We start from the raw sequence: 20,374 nt of genomic DNA, 5'->3' as shown, positions 1-20,374 counted from the left end.
ACCCACAACGCCCGCTAAGGCCCCCCCCCCCCCCCCCCACCCCGCGCTCCGCCCTCCAGTTGTCCAATCAACCTCCGGCTCGGGCAGCACGCACCCTCCCCCCAACCAATCAGCGCCGAGGCGGGAGGCGGGGCATGGCGGGCGCTGCCGGTTACCCGTTACGGCGTGAGGCGAAGGGAGGAGGTGGCGGCGGGGGCGGGGCCGCCGTGCAGTTACGTGCGAGGGGGCCGGGCCGGGAAGGGAGGAGGGAGGAACGGCGTGGGAGGGGCGGCGGCGGCGGCGGCGGGGCGCGTGCGCGGCGGGGCGGCCCCGCGGCGATCCGGGATGTCGGGCTGGCTCCTGGTGACGTAGCGCGCCGCGGGAAGGGCCGCGCGAGATCCACCCCCCCCCACCCCCCCCCCCCCCCATCCTCCCTCTCCGGTCACCAACCGCCGCCCGGACCGGCCCCGCTCCCCCCACCCTTCCCTCCATCCCGGTACCCCCCCCCCCCCCGGCCATGGGCAGCGCCGCGGGCAGCGGGGCTCCGCGCCGCACCGGGGCCGCTGCTGGGCATGGGCCAGGCCCGGCCGCCGCTTGAGCGCCGTCGGCACCGGGAGCGTTGTCCGCGCCCGCCCCGGGCGAAGCCGTGAGTGTGGCGTCCGCCGGGCCGCCCCTTTCGCCGCGGCGGGAGGGAGGGCAGGGGCTGTGCTGACCACCGGGAGGTTGGAGGGAGGGAGGGGGGGGGGATCCCCATCATCCCGGGGGGGTACGGATCCCCATCATCCCGGGGGGGGGGATCCCCATCATCCCGGGGGGGGGTACGGTGGGGCCCGTGGCGGAGTTTCGGAGGGGCGTGGGGGGGTTGGGGGTGGGGGTCGGGGGTCCGGTCCTCACCTCCCCGTTCCTCCGGGGCTCTTCCAGCAGGGCGGCGGGTGCCATGAATAGCAGCTGCGCGTCCCCCGCCGCCCGCCGCCGCCGCCTCCTGCAACGCCGGGATCGATAGAGGCGGGGGCTGCGGACTCACTATGGCCGGCACCGGCTACACGGACCTGCGGGAGAAGCTCAAGTCCATGATGCCCTACCGGGACGGCCACAAAAGCGGCGGCGGCGGCGGCGGCGGCAGCCTCCCCCGGGAACCCCCTGAACCCCCCTACGATCGCAAACGTCGGCACCAAGAGGACTCCGGCTCCGAGCCCAGCGACTACGAGGAGCAGAAGGAAGAGGAAGAAGCTCGGAAAGTCAAAAGCGGCATCCGTCAGCTTCGCCTCTTCAGCGCCGAGGAGTGCGCCAAGATTGAAGCTCGCATCGAGGACGTGGTGTCCCGGGCGGAGAAAGGGCTCTACAAGGAGCACACGGTGGATCGGGCGCCTCTGCGGAACAAATATTTCTTCGGGGAGGGCTATACCTACGGGTCTCAGCTGCAGAGACGAGGCCCTGGCCAGGAGCGCCTGTACCCGCGGGGAGAGGTGGACGCCATCCCCGAGTGGGTGCACGACCTGGTGATCAGGAAGCTGGTGGAGCACCGGGTGATTCCCGAGGGCTTTGTGAACAGTGCCGTCATCAACGACTACCAGCCAGGGGGCTGCATTGTCTCCCACGTGGACCCCATCCATATCTTTGAGAGGCCCATCGTCTCCGTCTCCTTCTTCAGCGACTCAGCGCTCTGCTTCGGGTGTAAATTCCAGTTCAAACCCATCAGGGTCTCGGAGCCCGTTCTCTTCCTGCCTGTGAAGAGGGGAAGCGTCACGGTGCTCAGGTAACTCGCCTGCGTTACCGGGGCCTCCGTTAACGTGCTGGGGCTCGGTTGTGTAACGCTAATCACGAGGCACGCGGATGCACACCCTGACGGTGGCTCGGGCTTGATTTCGCCCGCTCGTGGGCGTGCAGGGTCTCGTGGTGAAGGAAGGAGCTGGGGAGGGGGGAGTCCTGGCACCGTGGTAGATGGGGATTTGGGTGGGTGATTGATTTGGGGTGGGGTGGGGTGCCCTCTCCGTGGGGCTCGAGGCGAGTCCTGGTTGGGAGCGCGGCTGCTTGAGGAGCCGAGCTTCGCCGTAGCTTCCGTAAACGGTTAAAATAACACATCGAGACACAAAATGGATCCTGTGGTCAGAGCGGAGCAGCTGGCTGGGACAGGGCTCCTGGGTCTATTCTTAGCTCTGCCGGTGCCTCTCTGACCTGACCTTAAGCGTGGGGAGGAGGTGTGAATGGCCTCGTCTTCCCAGTCTGTAAACTGGGAACGCTAAGCCCTCCCCCTGCCTGACACCGGTGAGGACACCGGAGCGCAGAGCCCTGTGGGACCGTCACTTGGAAGCACGGCGGGTCACAGGCACGAGAAAGGACTTGGCGTGCGTTCTTGCAAGTGGGGAAAGAGCTTTGGAGGTGAAATGACCTGCCCAAGGTCATGCAGCCGGTCGGTAGTAAAGCCGGGATTGGCACCGGGAAACGCCTGCTTCCTAATCCCCGCTGCCTCCCCAGCACACGCTGGGTGGTCAGAGCAGGCAGGTGAGGGGACAGGCAGGGTGTGTGGGGGCTGGTGTGTCCAGGTTTTGGGGACGGTGACTCGAAGGCCAGCGCCCAGGGTTGCCTGACTCGGTGAGCACTAGTCCCTCGTGTCCCTGAAGGTCAGGGTTCTCCCTGCCAGGAGCAGGGATCACCCGAACTCTGCCAGTAGTGCCCAGAGCTACCATCTGTATCCTCATTTGGGGTTTTATTTTTTTGGACTGGTAAAGGTCCAGGCTGGTTTTCAGGGCTCCCAGGCCGTAACACAATCCCTTGCTTTGGCGTGTAAAGTGATCGCCGCAGGGTTCGGGAAGGAATTTTTCCCCCTGCATACACACAGCCTCGCACCGTTGACTAGTGCATCAATAATAAATGCTGAGATCTCGCGTAGCTTTTATCTTGGAAAAGCTGCACAAACATTAACTAATCCTCGCCGTACCCCCGGCGTTAGGTAACTTCTGTGGATTAACGAGGGATGAGGGAGGCTGTGGAGGGAAGCAGGAGCAGCGCTGAAGACATTTTCTTGTTCTCTGCTGGATTGGCCGGGGCAGGAAAGGTGCAGGAGAGGGGGGGCACGGGGCAGAGGTCAGGGTGATTTTTGTGAAATGGGACCGGGAGGGACCTGTGCTGCCACGTGTCCTTTTACCGCAGAGCAAGCTCCATCCCGGGGGATGGAGACCGCCGGCTGTGAGGCAGCCGCTCCATTCCCTGACTTCTCTTGGACACCAGGAGAGAAACTTTCTACCCTAATTTTCCTGCTGGTGCTGGGAACCCCTGTGCTGCCTTTCCTCGACGGGCCTGGAGTAAATAGTTGTCCTTCCTTTCACAGCCAGAGGTCTCTTTTTTTTTTTTTTAAATTTTTAAATTTTTTTTATCTTTTTATTTAAGGACAGTGAGAGTTTTTTCTTGCATAGAAGCATACTGGTAGAGCTGTTAATGCAGGCTCAGTCTGATGACTTGTAGTCAAAGCCACTTGTGGCCTTACATCTTTTGCTGTGGAGGATGGTGGGAGGAGGGAGAGCTGCTTTTCTCTGCTCTGGGACCAGTGAATGATGTTTCCTTGTCCCAGATCCTCACTCTTTCCCCAGAACTGCTGGGAAGAGGTAGCTGGCTCAGAGTTCCCGGAATTGGAGCAGGGTGTCTCCCAGACCTGTGTGTTTGGGTTGTTGGCCATCGGCCAGCGTCACCTGGGTGCCGTAATCAATTTATTAACGCGGCTGAAGTAATCGCACAGATCAAACGAAGGTATCTTTTCCCTCTAAATAGCAGAGTTGCTTTCTGACCGACACACCCAATGTATTCACTAGCTTAATCCACAGTTAGATGTTCTGCTTTCCAGCAAAATAGACTTTTAAAAAAGGGGTATCATTTCAATTTTGGTACGGCAGTTAGCAGATACTTAGCACTCACTTAAGAGAGATTCTGCCAAAGTGATTGTTCTGTGATGATGTGATCCCGGCAGGATGCAAGATCTCCTGTCTCCCCTTGAACCCCAGCAATTTGGGAGGAGCAGGGAGAGGTGCAGACCATCGGTAGGCTCTCAGAGTTGTATCTCCAGAATCTAGCCCTGGGTCATGTTTAAGTGGACTCCCCAAACTTGGCTTTTTTGCCTCCCAGTAAACAGTTGCTGAAGGCAGTTGCCCTGGAGATAGGGAAACGAGCAGATAGAAATGGCATGCTTGTAATGTCTGTGATTCAAATATTGCTGGGTCAGTGGCTGCTGCTGGCATGCTGCCTTTCTGGGAAGCCAGGGTAGCCGTGTTTGCTTACCGTGAGGACCTAAAGAAAGCTGTTGGATCTCTCTCTCTGCCCCTGTGTCATTTCTCAGGCTCTCCCCAGATCATGCCTGTCCTGTTCCTGCTCTCGGCAGACTATTCCAAATTGTCCTCCTGATTTTGTAGCCATCTGCTCCCCCCACCCTGCAGAGGGGCTTTCCCCGTATCCTTCCCTTGACTTTATTTGCTTATCCTGAAGCAGACTGTGGTGTTTGCAAACACTGAACCCACCTCAAACTAGCTGGAAAGTATTCAGATCTCAAACGACAGGTTAGTGTTTAAAAGGTGGGACAGAGATTCTCCTGGCTGGGCTGTGCACCTCTGCCAGCAGGACAAAGGCTAAACCACCCCATGACCCTCTAACGAGCATTTGCCCTTCCAGCAAGGCACTTTTTTCTCTCCTTTTGCATCTGCAGTGAAGATTTGCCCTTGTAGATTTTGACATCTAGAAGTAGACTTTCTCTAGACCCTGCTTCTCCCCCAGCCCCAGGAAGTGGGTGCTTCTGCAGGTTTGTCCTGCTGCCAGCAAGGCCAAGAGAAAGCAGCAGCGCTTTAGTCTGTGCTGCTCTTCCCAGGCAGGCAGAGTTAATCTGGATTTCAGTCCTGTGAACCATCGGCTCTCTGTTGGGTGGCTGCTGGCTGGGCCACCTTTGTGGGTTTTCTTTTTTTTAACAATAATTTGATAAGCATCAATCGATAGAAGCTGTAGGGAGGAGATGGAGGAATTTGCCCATTCATCGGAGGTACCTGTGCTTTGACAAATGCTTAGGCTGGAAAAAAGGGAGGGAGCTGGCAGGGGGGGCAGAGCCAGCCGGGGTGGGAGGTTCCTGCCAGCCCACAGCCCCTGTGGTAGGTAGCAAATCTCAGCATTGCACTGGCTTTGGTTTAACTGCTGGGTGTTGCATCTCAGCACCGTGGTTGGAAAGAGTGCTGTTGCAGTTAGCCTGAGGAATGAATGACCAGAGGAAGCATTTCCCAAGTTCTGAGAGCTTGCACGGCATACGGGCTTCCCTTCTGCAGCTTGGTGAGTGCTCCAGGTCGTCTCCGTGCTGTTTGTAATAGCGGTGGAAACATCGTGATGTTTGTCTCTCCTGTGGTCTCGAGGCATGCCTGATGGTAGCATAATCGGAGTTGGTTGGAGTCTCTAGAGGATGAACCTGCTTTCTTCCCAGCTGGAGGAATCTCTCTGCAACTGCCTGGATTCGATGCTTTTCCAGAAAAGTCTGATCACTCAGAACAGGCCGTTGGTGCAGAGGAAGTTCTGTGTGTGCCAGTGGTGATGAGGCAAATAGATTTGTTCAAGCTCTGCTTGAGCTGGTCGGTGTCACATCTGTGGCTTGTGGCATCAGCTTTTCTGAACCGCAAGTAAAGCCTTGAGCCGCTCAGATGCTGCGATGGGCCAGTGTGAGAGGTCCCTCTGCCTCTGAGCTGACCTGGCTGTCGTCAACCCCTAGAGATATTTCTCGTTAGAGACTCTACAGAACTTCAGGGCCTCCCTTCTGGTGATGTTTGTACAAAAAAAAAAAAAAGTCTGCTTTCATCTCTATGTGAGTCAGTTATGTTGTGGCTCGGCAGCAGCTCTTCTGGGCTGAAAAAGAGACGTGGAGAGGAGTTGGGGGTGTAACATCTGACAGGTTGGGAGTTGGGGTGTTAGTTGGGGGAGCATGTGGGTAGCGTCTGCACCTCCTCGTGTTCATCTGGAGAATGCTTTAGGCTGGAGATGTTATGTTCGGATGTTCTCATGGGTGGCAATTTAGGGTTTTACTTACCGAGTTATCTCTTACCTCGTGTTTTGGGTTTGTTTTCTGGACAGGAAATCTCTGGGTAGACCCTCGATATCATTACGGGTGTCTTGTTCCAGTGTCTGCCCCTTCACCCATCATCAGGATGCGGCAAGGCCGGGTGGTGGGTGAGACGTTCACGCTGGCACGAAGCAGAACAAGCGTGACACAACCAAATAATCTTTTTCTTTAATTTCTCTGCAAACCACATTGCTGGAGGGCCGTGCGGAGAGACGCCATCACTATATCCAACACGGTGCAAGCTGAGTTTCCCACACCACACCAGCGTGACACTGGGGCAGACTGGTGGGTCCCAGTTAGGCCCTCAGACTGGAGTACCGGGGCTGTTGCTTTGGTGCTGCTCATGTGCGTGTGGGACCACGAGCTCTGCCCGGCGTCGCTCTGAAAGCGAGGTGGAAAGCGAGCTCCTGCCTGGGGAGTGAGAACGCGTGGTCAGGCTGACATCTCGTGATGGAGAGCGCAGGTCTGGAAGCAGACCTTTTCCTGATGTTCAGGGTGTCGCTGAGGATGCGCGCTGAGCTGAATGTTAACGTGGGTGATATTAATGAATTCGCTGGAGCTTGACGCAGAGATTCCTGAAACATAATAGAGCATCATTATAAGCCCCTTCACATAACGCTGTCTTGTTCTGCAATACCTTGGAGGATGGGAGGGATGGACATCAACCCCTGTTTTAACTGATCAGGTCTTAGACTCTTAACTCTCTTCTGAAAGCAGTAAATCTGTCTTAGAGGTGTGCGTTTCTCGGTGAGTGGGTGGGTTATCTAACTAGATAAAGGAAACCCGGTCCCTTCCGCAGAAAAGACCTGCGTGTGCGTGATCTGTTCTCTGCTCTGAGCGTCCTGAATAACCTGCAAGCTGATGGCCCTGGCTGTGCTCCTGGAGGGCCGGCTGACAGCAGCTTCAAGGTAGAGCCTCGTGGGCTTGATGATTTCTGCTTCAGGTTAAACCAGCGTGGGGATGTGCTAGCTTTGTGTGGTTTGAGCAGCCTTTGCCCAAGTGCCTTCAAAAGCATTTCTGTCCTTGTCAGCTGTTTCAGGAGGCTCTGAAGGTGTTTAACTTCTCTTTTCCCCATACTGGACTCTAGAAGGCTCTTCTGGGAACAGACACTCTCCAAACAGCAGGTAGAGGGCAGGCCCAGCCCTCCGACCTGCTCGTTAGCACCCACACGAGAGACGAGATGCGCTCATGGCAGGGTGACTTGTGCGTCCAAGCGGGTGTGATGGCTGCTTTCCATGGACCCGCCACGATCTCACGTGCTGTGCTGAACCCTAGGAATTGTGCTAAACAACAGAAGCAGCCACAAGAAAACTGCTCCTGTATGTTGTGTGTGGCTGGGGCCCTCGTTGGCCATGGCTTTCGTCCTGCCTGCTAGAAACGTGGAGTAGGTAAAGTCATCTCATACAGCAAAACACTCTCCTGCTGACCACGGCTACTGCGTGGTGACGTAGCTGCTTGAGCCTGGTGTAATTTTCCTCAGCCCAGGGAGCTGTCTCGCCTTGTGAACCCTGTGGCAGGGAAGTTTTAGGAGTGCAGCTTGGTTTGCAGGTCTGAATTTGAAGGTTACCTTGTGTGTCTTGTCTTGGGACTGGGCTGCGCTGGGGAGGTAATGTTCGTACTGTGGCTGAGGATGTGCTACATGGTGGGTAGCGGGGAGGGTGAGGGTTCTGAGATGGCAGTGTCTGTGCCCAGGTGAGGGGGATGAGACACTGGACTCTTGCCACTGCTGCACCCCCACCTCAACTAACAGATCTCATCAACTCCAGTACGTGTTCGTGTCCGGGTATGCTGTGTGTCTCAGCTATGAGAGATGTTTTTTCTCGGGGAGGTGTATGAGAAGATGCTTGGGAGCAATGTGCTGATTTTTTTTTTTTTTTTCCCCATGTTGCTCTGTAATCTCTTGATAAATGAATTGGCTGAATTTACAGTCCATAAACTCATTTTCTACACGTCTTATTTCACAATGTTGTGGCAGGTGGCAGTTTCCTCTGGTGTATGCTAAAAAATTGAGTCCAAAAAAAAAAAAAAGCCCTGACTGTCCTCATTCTTTACTGAAGTTTCTTCCTTCCTCTAAGTCTATCTTCTATGTGCCTGGGGAACAGTGTTTGGAGGAGGAATTCCTGGTGGAAGCTAGGAAACGACTAGCCAAACTGAGTTGCTGAGGCTGGCAACCACTTTTTCCTTCTGCCTGTCATCTTTCTCACAGTGGCTTTTTGTTTTTGTTGTCAGTGGATATGCAGCCGATGAAATTACACACTGTATTCGACCACAGGACATCAAGGAGAGAAGAGCTGTCATCATCCTTCGAAAGTAAGTGTTGAAGCCCTCTGGACAGCAAGATAAACTTGAATGTGGTATTGTGATGTTTTCTAAGGTGCTTTTAAAGAAACACTTTAAAACTGCCTTGCTTGTTAATTTGCTGGCTTGTCTTACCTCTTGATTAGATGTCACACTGATGCTCACTTGTGTCTTGCTGGACCCATCACTTGGCTGGTGGAAGTAGATGGAACTTGTTACTGTAGTGTTAATTACTCCTTGGCTCTGTGCAGCAGCACTTCATTGTAATGTCTGGGTTTGTAAGCACTGTTTGTGTCCAAACACCTGGCTTTCATTGGCAGCCTAACTCCAAACAGCTAGGATTTCAAACTCTCTTGTTTTGGACTATGTATTCAGGTGTCTGATCATATGATACCCACATGCATGAACTACCTGGACGCTCTTTTGAAGCTGATTCTGATGATGAAGAATCTCCTATAAAGCAGACAAAGTTTTCTTGGTAGCATGGCTTTCATTTCCTGAGGAGAGGGAGGAAGACACTGGCTTCGAAGGGAAACGGATGCAGTGAATTTAGTGATCACTTTACAGAGCTTGTCCTTCGAGTCAGTGTTGGGAAGCCAAGAAGCTGTTTTAGAAAGTGCGCTTCCTGTTTTAGAAGATAGGCTCTCTTGATGGCATTTCATCAACCAGTTCCTAAAGCTCTTAAGAAAATAGAGAAAAAATAAACCAACTCCACCCCAAACTCTCTCAGTATAACCTTTTTTTTTTTTTTTTTGTGCCCAGATATATCCTCTCTCATCAGTTCCTTCTACTAGGAGACCAAAAAACGTGACTGCCACATGTTGACCCATGTTAATTGTGCCTTAGAAGGTGTTAGCAATAATTCTGCTGTCAAGAAATCTTTTTGCAAGTGAAAACACATGACTTGAGTCCTGTAAACCCAGCCAGAGGAGTGGGCGTTGGTGGCAGGGCTGCAGTTGTGGCCCAGGCTGGCATAAGGCTAGCGAGCAAGCGGTCTAGATTCAGACTTCCTGAGCTTTTGGATGGCTTAGCTGGTTTCGAAACAAATCTGGCAATGTAGTGAAGGCATGGCACAAAGCCAGTGGAGTGTAGTTGGACATCTGGTTAGGGAGACCCATGAAATGAAGGCAGGAAAAACAGCAGCCCTGAGGCATTAGCCAGGCAAAATCAGCACAGACCCAGGGAGGCAGGAAGAGATGTGGCAAGTGATAGTGGGATGAAAGAAAGATAGATCATAACCAAACCACCCAATAGCTGGTTATTGCCACCTGAGGTTGAAGGCGAGAGGGTTGCAATAAGAACTAAAAGGCTGCTCTGTTCACGTTGTTGGTTACTGCAGCCAACGAAAAGCAGTGCGAGTGCTGATGAGCGCCAGTGGAAGGCATCTCCAAATCTTGTAACTGCTTTAGTTGGGCTTTGGGATAGAGAAGCTGCCTCTCCTAGGCTGTGGAGCAGTTCCCTAGAAAAGACAGGCTCAGCTAAATAAGCTAAAGCTGTCCAAACGGGTGCAGATATCGGACGTACTTGTTTAAAGTGGCTCCACCTCTTGCTTTTGCCAGCCTCTGTAAGCTAAGGTGTTGAGTTATTTCAGCCTAGCATGACTGTCCTCAAAGTGCAACTGGACAAATACTTACCTGGCTGAGATGTACCTGGCTGACCTGGTTCAGTACTGCTCAACGGGCAAGGCTCGTTAGCTCCTCGCAGAGCTGTATTGGGTTATGCTTGGCTAGCTGTCCTTCTGTCTTCCCCTGATTTTTAGGGGCCTGATTTGCTTAGCGTTAGAGCAGTGTCTCTGCCCAGTCATAACGCAGACAGCGATGGGCTGACTTGACTGGCAGGCAGAGTGAAACCGCAACAGGATTTTTTTTCTCTTGAGCAAAGTGGAAACCCCCTGGTAATTATTTCTGTGTAATCTCCGTAGAGCTTAGCAGCCCCGGTGAATACATGGCAATTGCCTGTTTGCCAAAGGGTGCGCTCTGACTGCTGCCAAATAGAGCTTATTAATTGCTGCTTATCCCTTGCGACGGCGGCCGTCTCCTCGCTGAGTCCCGTGTGCGTGCGTGCGTGCACAGCAGGGCTGCGGTGACCTTTGTCTGCGCTTGCATCCCCGCGGCATGTATTGCTGCAGCAAATGCCGTTCCCTAGTCCCAGACCATGCGACTTTGTGTAGTCTGAAGTAGTGTGTTATGCAACCAGGAAAACAGCTACTTCCGCTGGTAGCCTGCTAGCACGAGAGGCTCGGGAGCAGACAGTGGCCTTGTAAAACTCCTCTTCCTCGTCTTGGTGGCAGAATCAGCCTCGAGCTTTCCAGTGGGATTGGATCATACAGCAGCATAAACTTTGCTGCAGCTTGGAGCTGGGTTATTTGGCTCTGAATAGGCTGCCAGAGCCTGCTGGGCCCCAGACATTTGCGTCTGGATCTGTTCTTGCCTCTACTCCGAGCGCGTGGTTCTAGAGACGGTTTTTGCTGGCAGCGACAGAGCAAAGCTGTGCAAGCCGGAGAAGTGGCCGAGTTTTGCAGGGTGCTTGAGAGCGGCGTGGTTACCAAGTAGGTCATAAACACTTCAGCACTGTAGTGTGGTGGCACTCACAGTGTTTCCTGCGTATCGGAGCGCAAGGCTGTGGGGAGCCGGCAAGGTTTGGAGGCACTTGGAATAAGAGGAGGGGTGGGGGGGGAGAAACGATGCTCACAATTTCATGAGTTGCTGCAAGAGGTCGGGGATAGAAGTGAGACCGATTGAAGCGGGTCTTAAGTCATTTTAGAGTGCTTCTGCTGCCATTCGTAAGTACTTCTTTGTAAGCAGTTACATCAGGGAGCTTTCTATTTAACTTGAACTTCGGTAGGTAATTTGCTGTCTGTTTTAGTCGTGCTCCTGCAGCTCATACCTGTGTTTGTCTATGGACAAAGAGAGCGTGACTGGTGTTCCCTTGCCCTTGCAGTATATTTGGTGGTTTGTTTGTTTTAATTGCAGGCTTGTAGTTGCTCTTGCATTTGAGAGTTATTTAAACCACCTAACTTGTCCGGGACAGGATCTGCAATGCCTTTGGTGTTCGAGCTGGACTTGGTCCAGACCCGGACCTGAGAACAGCTCAGGACGACGGCGTTGTGGACTAGCGCCGGCTCCAGGCTGGCAGCTGCCTGCAGAAGTGTTGCTTGTTTCTGGCATGCTTGGAGGACTTGGGCTGCCATGCCCAGCTTCATGCGTGCCAGCCTGGCATCGTGCTGGTTAACTGAAGAGGTTCTCCCCGATGGTGGAGAGGAAGCTTGGCAACTGTATGTGCTTCCTAACAGGAGTTTGGGTTGAGATTCTCCTGTGGCAATGTCCCTCAAGAGCTAAAGTTCAGCACTAGAGAGCGAGAAGTGATTCTCCCCTTTCTTTCACCCAGACCCCTTCTGTATTCACCCCTAATCCTAAGGAGGGAGACAGGCTGCAGCAGCAATATCAGGGTGCTTTTCCTTCTGGGAAGTGGCTTGGATCCTCCTGAAATTGGCAGACCTGGAACACCTTTTACTGTGTTTTGTTCATTCTTAGGCTTCAGTCTGTGTTTTGAAATAGACTTTAGTAGAGCTTGTAAGTTGAGACTGGTAACTATGCTGTGCTTGAAGATGGTGATGATAGCACTGTGATAAGATAATGAGCTGTCAAGTTTTCATTCCTGCTGCCTTCTCCATGTGTACATGGCTACAGTCGTGCCTGGGCCAGCAACAGTTCTGCTCTGGGATGAGCTGTGCTTGTTCTCTGGTGTAGCTTGAGTGTGTTTCTATCCCAGCACGAACAAGGCGGTGCTGCGCTGCTGGAAGGGATGCGGTTGCATGTTCTGTTTGCTAGACCTTCTCCTGACTCGTACTTCAGCTCTTTAAAACTCTTAGTCAAGCTGAGAAATGCCTGACCCCGTGAGATCTTGAGACAGTAGGGAGTTTCCAGATAGAAGCAGTTATTACTGTTGTAGGTGATGATGAATTTCGCAGGGCATCTCCAAGGAGGCTTAACTGGAGCTGCGAGTTATTGACGAGTCACTGTGATTTCACAGGATGCCACAGGGGCTCCAATGCCTCTACTCTGTGTCCCGTAACTGGGATTGCAGTAAGCCCAGCACCATTTGCGTTCGCCTCATGGCTACACGTGTCCCTGAGCCTTCCTCTAACCAAGGCAGCAAAGGTGAAAGCTAAAGCTGCATGTACCAGAAAGCTGCAGCTTGTTCTGCTGTTGAGCATAATAATCCTGACCCTCTTCCCGAGCTGTGTGGCTGGGATCGAGGGTTCTGCTTTAGCACATCTAGGACAGACGTCTGTTGCCGCACGCTAGTGGTTCTGTAGAAACTCCGTGCAAATTCTTTTCTCTTTAAATATTTGCAGAACAAGACTAGATGCACCTCGATTGGAAACAAAATCCCTGAGTAGCTCTGTGTTGCCACCAGGTTATAACTCTGACCGTCTATCCGGAAGCAACCGGGACCAGATCCTGAAACCAAAGCGGTCCCATCGCAAAGCAGATCCTGATGCTGCTCACAGGTAGGATGATCTCTCCAAAGAGCAATGTTTTGGATGGTAACTCTAGGTCAGTGCGTGTCTGAGGTTCCTGGCCTCTGACAAGAGAGGCTGCACAGCACACTTAAAAACATCCTAGCTTGTACCTCCTGGGTGCTTTCTGTGGTGTACAGATCTGTTTTATCAGAACGAGGTTCTTTATACGTTCCTCCTAGGCTTGTGGAGGCTAAGCTCTGGCTGCAAGCAGCTTACATTGTTTATTCTGTGAGTGGCATAATGAAGAAGCAATAGATTTGGCTGGCTCTTGATAATGCAGTCATTCAGAACAATAGTTTCCCTGCAGCTAATTATTTTTGACCTCTATTGCCAAGCAACCTGTGCAGCTGTGTTAAACTATATTATGAAAGCAGTCTTGGGAGAGAACGTGAGGTTTTGCTGTCTGGGAAAGGTGAAGACTGCCTTGGGAAGCTTCTCAGACCTGTTTTGGTTCCAGAGCTGCATGGGTATATTTTTGTGTGTGTAACCAGACTGTGTGAATGCGTAAGCCTGACCTTCAGGGGAGCTCCTTGCTGAGGTTTCAGACAGCTTGAGCTCTGCAGCAAGTCTTCCCTTAAACATCACCTTGCTCTGTGTGAACATACTGATTGCCGGGAGTGATAGCCAGTCTGCCAGCTATCATGCAATATTTCTGGTATTCTTCAATTCTAAAGCTTCCTGAGGATTGAGACGGCATTCTCTGTGCATGGTGTAAAAACCAAAAGTTGGCTTGGTCCCAGGGCTTGGCTGTTGTGTGGTCCCAGCCCGTGTTTCAACCTGTCCCGGAGGGAGGAGGGCAGGGGTGGATTGTTTATGAGCGGTGTTCATTCACCTGGACTCTGACTGGGAAGATAGATCAAGAAGAGAAGGTAGCCTGCAAATGAAGGCTTCCCTCTGAGCATGCAGTGGGCTGGTGTATGATTAGAGAAGCGATCATGCAGGACAAATCTGCAGATCTGTGAGAGCTGATTTTCAGCCTGATGTGACCTGATCAGGGTGGAGGGGCTTGCATAGACTCCTGCAGCAGATGCCTGTTAAAAACATGTTTTTCTCTTCCCTCGGCCTCAAAGACTCCAATATAACATAGGTAAATAACATGGATTTCAGATAGTGGTATCTCTTAGAGGAACTTGGCAGTTGCCACCTAAGTGTTCTGTGCAGCCCACCAGCCCAGTCCTACTATGAAGTGATTGCAGGTGAGAGCAGAGGCAGCTTTGCAGAAATAACAATTGCACTATGCTAACGTTTGAGAGAATTAGTGAGTGGACAAAGGAATTCGGAGCTGTGGTTTGATCCTGCGCCACGGGCACCCCACCAGCTTAAAAAGTAGCTCTGCTATGTGCTGCAAGTCCTGCTGTAGAAGAGACAGACCCCTCTGCCCAAGGGACATTCCTTGAGGCCACAAGCTACACTTAAAAAGAGATGACTGGGCTGTTTGGAAGTGTTCCTGGTGGAGGTAAAGCCCAAAACTTGTCCTGGAAAAGGGAAGGAGAATTGCACCGTAGAAAACAAAATTCTCAGCCTCCCCATGGGAGGTGCAACTTGGTGATCTGTTTCTGCTCTGCTGAGTGCCCAGCACAGGCGAGCAATGTGGAAACAGTCATATCACTCGAAGTATGCAAAACTGCAGATAGTAGGCAAGCAGGGAGTGCCTAAATCCTGTCGTGGATGTGCTTTCACTCTCTCTTTCTCTCTTTCCCTAGGCCACGCATTCTAGAAATGGATAAAGAGGAGAACAGGCGCTCAGTCCTCTTACCAAAACATAGGAGACGGAGTAACTTCAGCTCCGAGAACTATTGGCGAAGGTCTTACGAGTACACGGAGGACTGTGACGAGGAAGAGGAGGACGGCAGCCCAGCCAGGAAAGTTAAAATGAGGCGACACTGAGGATTGCACTTTCCAGGCTCATGGAGCTGATGAGATTGGCCTCCAGTCTGTGAAAACTTTCTTCTCCCTCTGGCTATCTTCCATCTAGCTTCAGTTTTGGTTTTTCCTTTCAGGCTGAAGAGTAAACAGGAAGGATCTAGCGATTTGTTTTTATGAATGGAGGAATGCTGAGACATATGTAAGGATGGAACATGTCCAGTGCACATGGTGTCCTGAGTCATGGGTCAAACGGGCATCTCTCCCTTAGGAAGCAGATAAAGTTATGCCAGGCTGTCTGTTGGAATTTCTTTTGAAAACACCAAAAAGTTTAACTGTTTCATTGCGCAAGATTCAAGAATTGTATTTTTGTTTGTGGTTTTTTTTTTTTTTTTTGCTTTAACTTACTTTCTTTCCAAATGTTCTAAATATGATGTTTGACCCCAGGAGCTGAAACTCTCTGTGGTGGCCTCGTATTCCTTGCTTCACCAAAGGGCTCCTTGGTCTGCTCTTACCTAGTTGTTGTTGGGTTTGTTTGAAGGGTGCCCTGCAGTAACTGGAAGTTTGAGGTTTTGCAGACCCCTCTTACTGCAATTGTTTTCAAAGGGTTTAGGATGTTTTTGTTGCACTTTAGTACCAGTTTTAAATGCCGTAAGTTTTCTTTCCAGTCCCTTTTCCCAAGCCAGTGTAGGCTCACAGTTTTGTGTCCCTGTGCTGCCCTCTCCGAGAAGAATGTACTTGAGTTCTGGTTTCTCAGTGCTGGTCTGACCAGGGGTATGTTTTGGTTGAGAAGGAAGGAAATGTGGCTGGCTTCACTGAGGCTGGCCCAGCATTGACCCGAGGTCCGTATTGGAGCCCCGGGGCTGCTGAGTTGAGTGACTGCATTGAATACATGCTGCTTCCCAGAGCTGGAGATAGCAAAGAGGAGTAGGGAAAACACTGTGCTTGTGAGGATGCTTGCCTTGGGATTCCCCTGAGAGGAGCTGTTTTCCACTGCCTGGGGGGACTGGCTTTTGGCCCCCCCCTGCCCCTTTTAGGTGGAGAGAGTTGAGACGATGCAGCATCCCATCCCGAGGGACCAGCTGTGCTCTGATGGAGCAGGAACAGGCGCTGCCGTGGCCTCGGGGGAGCCGGGTGGCTCGACTGCGGTTTGTCCCCTCCGAGGCTGGCTCTGGGAGCAGGGACGCTGCAAGGGTTTAGTTTGGCCCCAGTTTAGTGCATGCTGCAGCTGTTGCCCACCTCCTCCTGGCTTATTCCTGCCTGTACTCCTGGGGTTGGGAGTTTTCTGGTTGCTGCAGAAAATGCTGAGAAGAATTGGGCATTCGGCCCAGTGGAGTTCGTGTTAGAAAGTCTGCCTCCTTCTTCCTCGTCTCCCACCCGCTTGCGTTAGCCCAGGCCGAAGCCTCGGCGTTTTCAAAGTTTGGGGCCCAACACCATATTTAGAACCGTACTTTTAAGAAACTTCCTCCAATTGATTCTTTGAGCCCAAGTGTTGGCCGTTGTAAGGAGTAGTCTTATTTTAAAATTTTTACTGCTTTGCTCTCCCTCAAACTGTAGTTTTTCTTAGTGTCATGTCCCCCACACACTTCATGGTCTTCACGCTTGGCAATAAAAAGATGTAATATATTTTGAAACCTATTTGCTGCTGTCTTGAGAGGCTCCCAGTCAAAAAAAAAAACCCAAAACCAAAACCCAACAAAAAAAAAAAAAAAAAAAACAAAAACCCAAACAAACCCCAGGCGTTGTTCCCCAGAGTGCTGTTCCTTTGTGATTGAGCACGTTTGCTGACATCTGGGTCTCTGTGTCCTTTTCCTTCCCTTCCGACTTCTGCAGCTCCTACCACTTGCCCGTTATCGGGCTTATTGCTCAGGCTGGATCTAGCGGTCACATTAGTGCAAAGGAAATTACCATCACCTTCAGCACCACTGATATGCAAGGGATTTGTAGGTGAGGTCCTCAGTGACTGTCTCTGAGTCTCTTTATCTGATTGCTTTCCTGGTGAGAGCCCCCGTCGGCTCAGTGCGGAGATATGGGCACAGTCTTGCGGCCAGCCTTCAAAGGAACCTGTCTTGTCTGCCCAGAGATCTGAAACTTCATGCTTTTGCTGCTTCTGAAACCTTTAAAAAGCCATTTGCAGACCACGCTTAGCATTTGAAGTGGTGTTCCTTGCACTCCCAGCTTTCTGTAGAGAATCCAGGCCAGCTCTTGGCTACCAACCCCGTTTTGGAAAGCTTGGCATTTCCCCGATAGCAAAACCGCATGTAGGGAGCAGCGATCCCTTCTCGTCCTTACAGCTGGTGCAAACATCTCTGGCAAGCTAGAGACCTGCTAGCAGGATGCCTAGCGATGGCTGTTTCTAATTGTCTTTCTGGATTCATCCTGGATGTGCCTCGTGCCCTCCTCGGTGTCAGGCTCTGCTGTGGGTGCTGCCAGAGGTCTCAGCTCTGCACAGCCTGCTCTCCCCCCTCCACCAGCTCCCAGTTGTATTCCTACCTCTGCAATACGGATACTCAACTCAAAAGCTGGAGGCAACCTCCCTTTCCAGGGCTGCTTCCCAGAGCAGAGCTCTTGTGGGACAAGGTCTTGGCTCTATCTCTGTCAAAGGCTGAACAAGGTGGAGATCTTAGCTCTAGCCCAGTACCAACCATCGCTTCATCCTGGTCCTTGTGCAGTCTGTGCACTCGCAGGCATCCTTCTTCTCTCCCGGTTTGTTTCGGTATTCCCACATGCCGTGGTTGGGAGCTCTTCCCCTCCTTCCTTCCTTCCTGCCCTGTATCTGTGTGGTGGGTCTGAGCTGGCAGCCGTGGCTGGAGGGACGGGAGGAGCTCCTCGCTGGAGCCACTTTCCAGCCACCATCTGTTTTCATGTCCTCTTGGTTTTCAACCTGACTGGTTGGGGCTTGACACCTTGGAGAGAGTGGGACGCAGTTGGTCTGACCCGTGGCATCTCTTGGGCAAGGAGTCCCCAGTGTGTAGGTGGGCCATCTTCCCCACTTGTACAGACATTTTCTATACACACGAATGTATATGTGTAGATAACATGGTTTTTTAACTCTTTTGCACTGAACAACATCGGAGTGAAACCTTGATTCGAAACCAGAAGACACATTTTTCACGTGGATCCAGATGTCTAGATCCTTTACTGTAACCTATCTGGTAAAACGGTGGCTCAAAAACACTGGTGATGCCCGTACCCGTTCTCTGTCGCCAGCTGTGTTGGGCTGCTGCAGGCTTTGGGTCAGGCTGGTGGCATGGGTCTGGTGTGGAGGGTGGAGGGTGAGTGAGCTCCGATTCGGAGGCAAAACTTCTCCGCGTCTGCTCTGTGGGATGGGCTCATGAGCAGACCTGACCCCGTTGGCTTTGTCGTGTCTCTGGTCCGGTCGTGCGGTCCGACCTCCTCTCCATCCACCCACAGCGTGTCGTTTGTGTAACCCGCTCAGCCCGAAACTGGGAATAAGGCTACATCCGATGTGACGATCCCATGCACCCAGACCCACAGCCCAGACCATGAGAACTGTCTTTCCTAAGGAAGGTGGGGTTTGTCCCTGCTTTTCTGCAAACAGCAGGAGGATTTGGGGTTTGTTACTGTTACCCATTTCTTGAGAAGAGTTGGTGGTTGGACTAAATTTCTTGGCATTGGTTGCGTGGGCTTGATATATCCATTGGAAGATGGAAAGAGAAGGGAAGGCTGTTTGATGGGGGTAAGAGGTGAGCTGGCCAAGGGAGGGGCTCGGTTTGCCGGCGGGTCCCTGCCCGGCTGGGCTGGGCCTGCAGCGTGGGAGTTCTGGTTGCCACATCTGGCTCCACGCCTGCTGAACTGTCATCCAGCTGTTAGTCAGGCGAGACCTGGGACACCCGGGAGCTGCGATCCTGATCCCGAGGCTCGGCTCATCCCGGGGGTCCCTGGGGCTGCCAACCCCCTCTCCGGGGTGAGCCGGCACCGGCACGAGCCGACATCTGCCAGGGTGAGAGCTCGGGCCTTTGACTTTTGGCACTGTTCATATCTAGTGCTTGCCCCTATGTGGTTTGAGCCCCATGGGTGGAAACAGCTGCCATGCTTTGAGGTTGGCCTGGGGGGCCAGGGTCTGGACCCCCACCAGTGGCAAATAGTCTTTTATCTGCCAAAAGCGTTCCCTTTCCCAGTCGGGAGGAGAAATATTCGACTGAGAAGCGTGTCTTTGCTCCTTCCCGTGCCCCTGCCCACACTTACAAGTTCTGGCTGACTTTAATTTTGTTTTTTAAAGATTCTAATTTTTTTTTTTTTGTTACGAATAAAAATAAAAAAGAAATAAAAAAGAAAGTGGCAATATTTTTTTCTGTAAGCTTTTCCTAGGAAAAAGCGTGGTTTGTAACAAAGTTGTACAGTTCTGAAGTTTGAGATACGAGAAGTACTGTGTGAAACGCTGTAAATGGGGCAGAGATTATTTTATGTACAGTCTGATGCGGGGGGAATCTTTTAATTCTGGTTGATTCTTAGGAAGAATTTGGTTCTTCACTGTCAGGGTTTGGAATTTCATGGTTTCATTATTTTTTTTTTTTTCTTGTATAGATTGCTGCATTAATTGAATAAAAGCAGAAAGCATCACTATGCCTGCCTGTGTGGTGGTGCTGGCAGCTGGGACGTGTGCCTCGCTTCCCTGCTGGCAGAAACGAGGTTGCGGGGAGCCGCTTCTAAATAAAGGGAGTCTCCAGCTCCGTGGGGATGGGGAGGGGGGGCAAGTGCAGCGTCTGTCCCTCCTGCGCTGCCCTAGAAAGCAGGGATGGGGCTCGCTGCCCTCCTCCTCCTCTCCCTCCCTGGGGGACTGAGGGGTAAATGTGGATGCAGTCCCTTTGCAGCTCGTACCCTGTCCCACCGCCCGGGCTTGCTGCAGCCGGTGCCTGGACCCCAAATGGCTGCAGCACCCCGGGGGGGGGGGGGGGGGCTGTACCCCTGTGTTTTGGCCTCATGTGGAGCCCCTCACCACCCTTTGCCTTCCTCCTGCAAGATGAGGATGGTGGTGGAAGGGGGGGGACGCGGTGCCGGAGGGGGGATGATGTGGCTGGATGGGGTCTGCTGACCTCCCATAATGGCCTTCCTCCTCTTCTTCCTCAGCAACGATGAGCTCCTACCCAATCTGGCACCGTCCTCTCCCATCGCCTGCCCCGGAGCCGTGTGTGGGGTCAAACCCTTCCCCTCCATCCTTCAGGGATGCCATGGCCGGGGCATCAGGGTGATGGCCCCTGCTCACCCTCAGGGTGTTTTTCCACTGCCAAGGCAGCGTCACCCCGATGTGGCATCACCCCCGGGGCCGGGGTTAGTCAGCAGGGAGGGGAAGCCCTGCCCTGCCCGGGGTGACTCACCCCAAACCAGGGTGCAGGGCAGGGTGCCCCCCTTCACCGTGGGATGAGGCTGGGAGGGAGCAGGGCATGGCTAAGCCTGCTGCTGTGGTGGGAGCAATCAATTGCCAGCTGAGAACGGGGCGTGAATACTAACGGCGGGAGCTGGCAGGGTGCTGAGCGTGCGGCCACGCACAGGCCCTGTAGCTGCCATGTTGTTGGGGCACCCCATGGTTATGGGGCCTGTGGCCCTTCCATCCAGAGCACCTCAGGGTGGTGGCAGCCCTGTGACCGGGATGAGCGGCCTGGTGGCTGCCC

General features: G+C 52.8%; 1 protein-coding gene across 4 annotated transcripts; it reads left to right on the top strand.

Moving 5' to 3' along the window:
* The first annotated feature begins 129 nt into the window (after nt 1-129).
* ALKBH5 (alkB homolog 5, RNA demethylase) lies at nt 130-19,325 on the top strand. 4 transcript variants are annotated; one of them, XM_042798718.1, is made up of 5 exons: nt 130-211; nt 904-1,735; nt 8,285-8,365; nt 12,711-12,866; nt 14,582-19,325. In XM_042798718.1, exons 2-5 carry the CDS (start codon nt 1,005-1,007, stop codon nt 14,763-14,765), a joined length of 1,152 nt encoding a protein of 383 aa, XP_042654652.1. In that variant the 5' UTR covers nt 130-211; nt 904-1,004; the 3' UTR covers nt 14,766-19,325. The 4 variants fall into 4 exon arrangements, with proteins under 4 accessions (XP_042654652.1, XP_042654651.1, XP_042654650.1 ...); XM_042798717.1 differs by lacking the exon at nt 130-211 and adding an exon at nt 229-342 and having other exon boundaries at nt 901-1,735; XM_042798716.1 differs by lacking the exon at nt 130-211 and adding an exon at nt 398-625.
* The last annotated feature ends 1,049 nt before the right edge of the window (nt 19,326-20,374 follow it).

The sequence above is a fragment of the Tyto alba genome, unplaced genomic scaffold, assembly GCF_018691265.1.
Source record: "Tyto alba isolate M040663 unplaced genomic scaffold, T.alba_DEE_v4.0 Super-Scaffold_28, whole genome shotgun sequence".
NCBI classification, from domain to species: Eukaryota; Metazoa; Chordata; class Aves; order Strigiformes; family Tytonidae; genus Tyto; species Tyto alba.
Note: the sequence above shows the minus strand (reverse complement) of the source record. Positions and strands in the feature narration are given on the sequence as shown.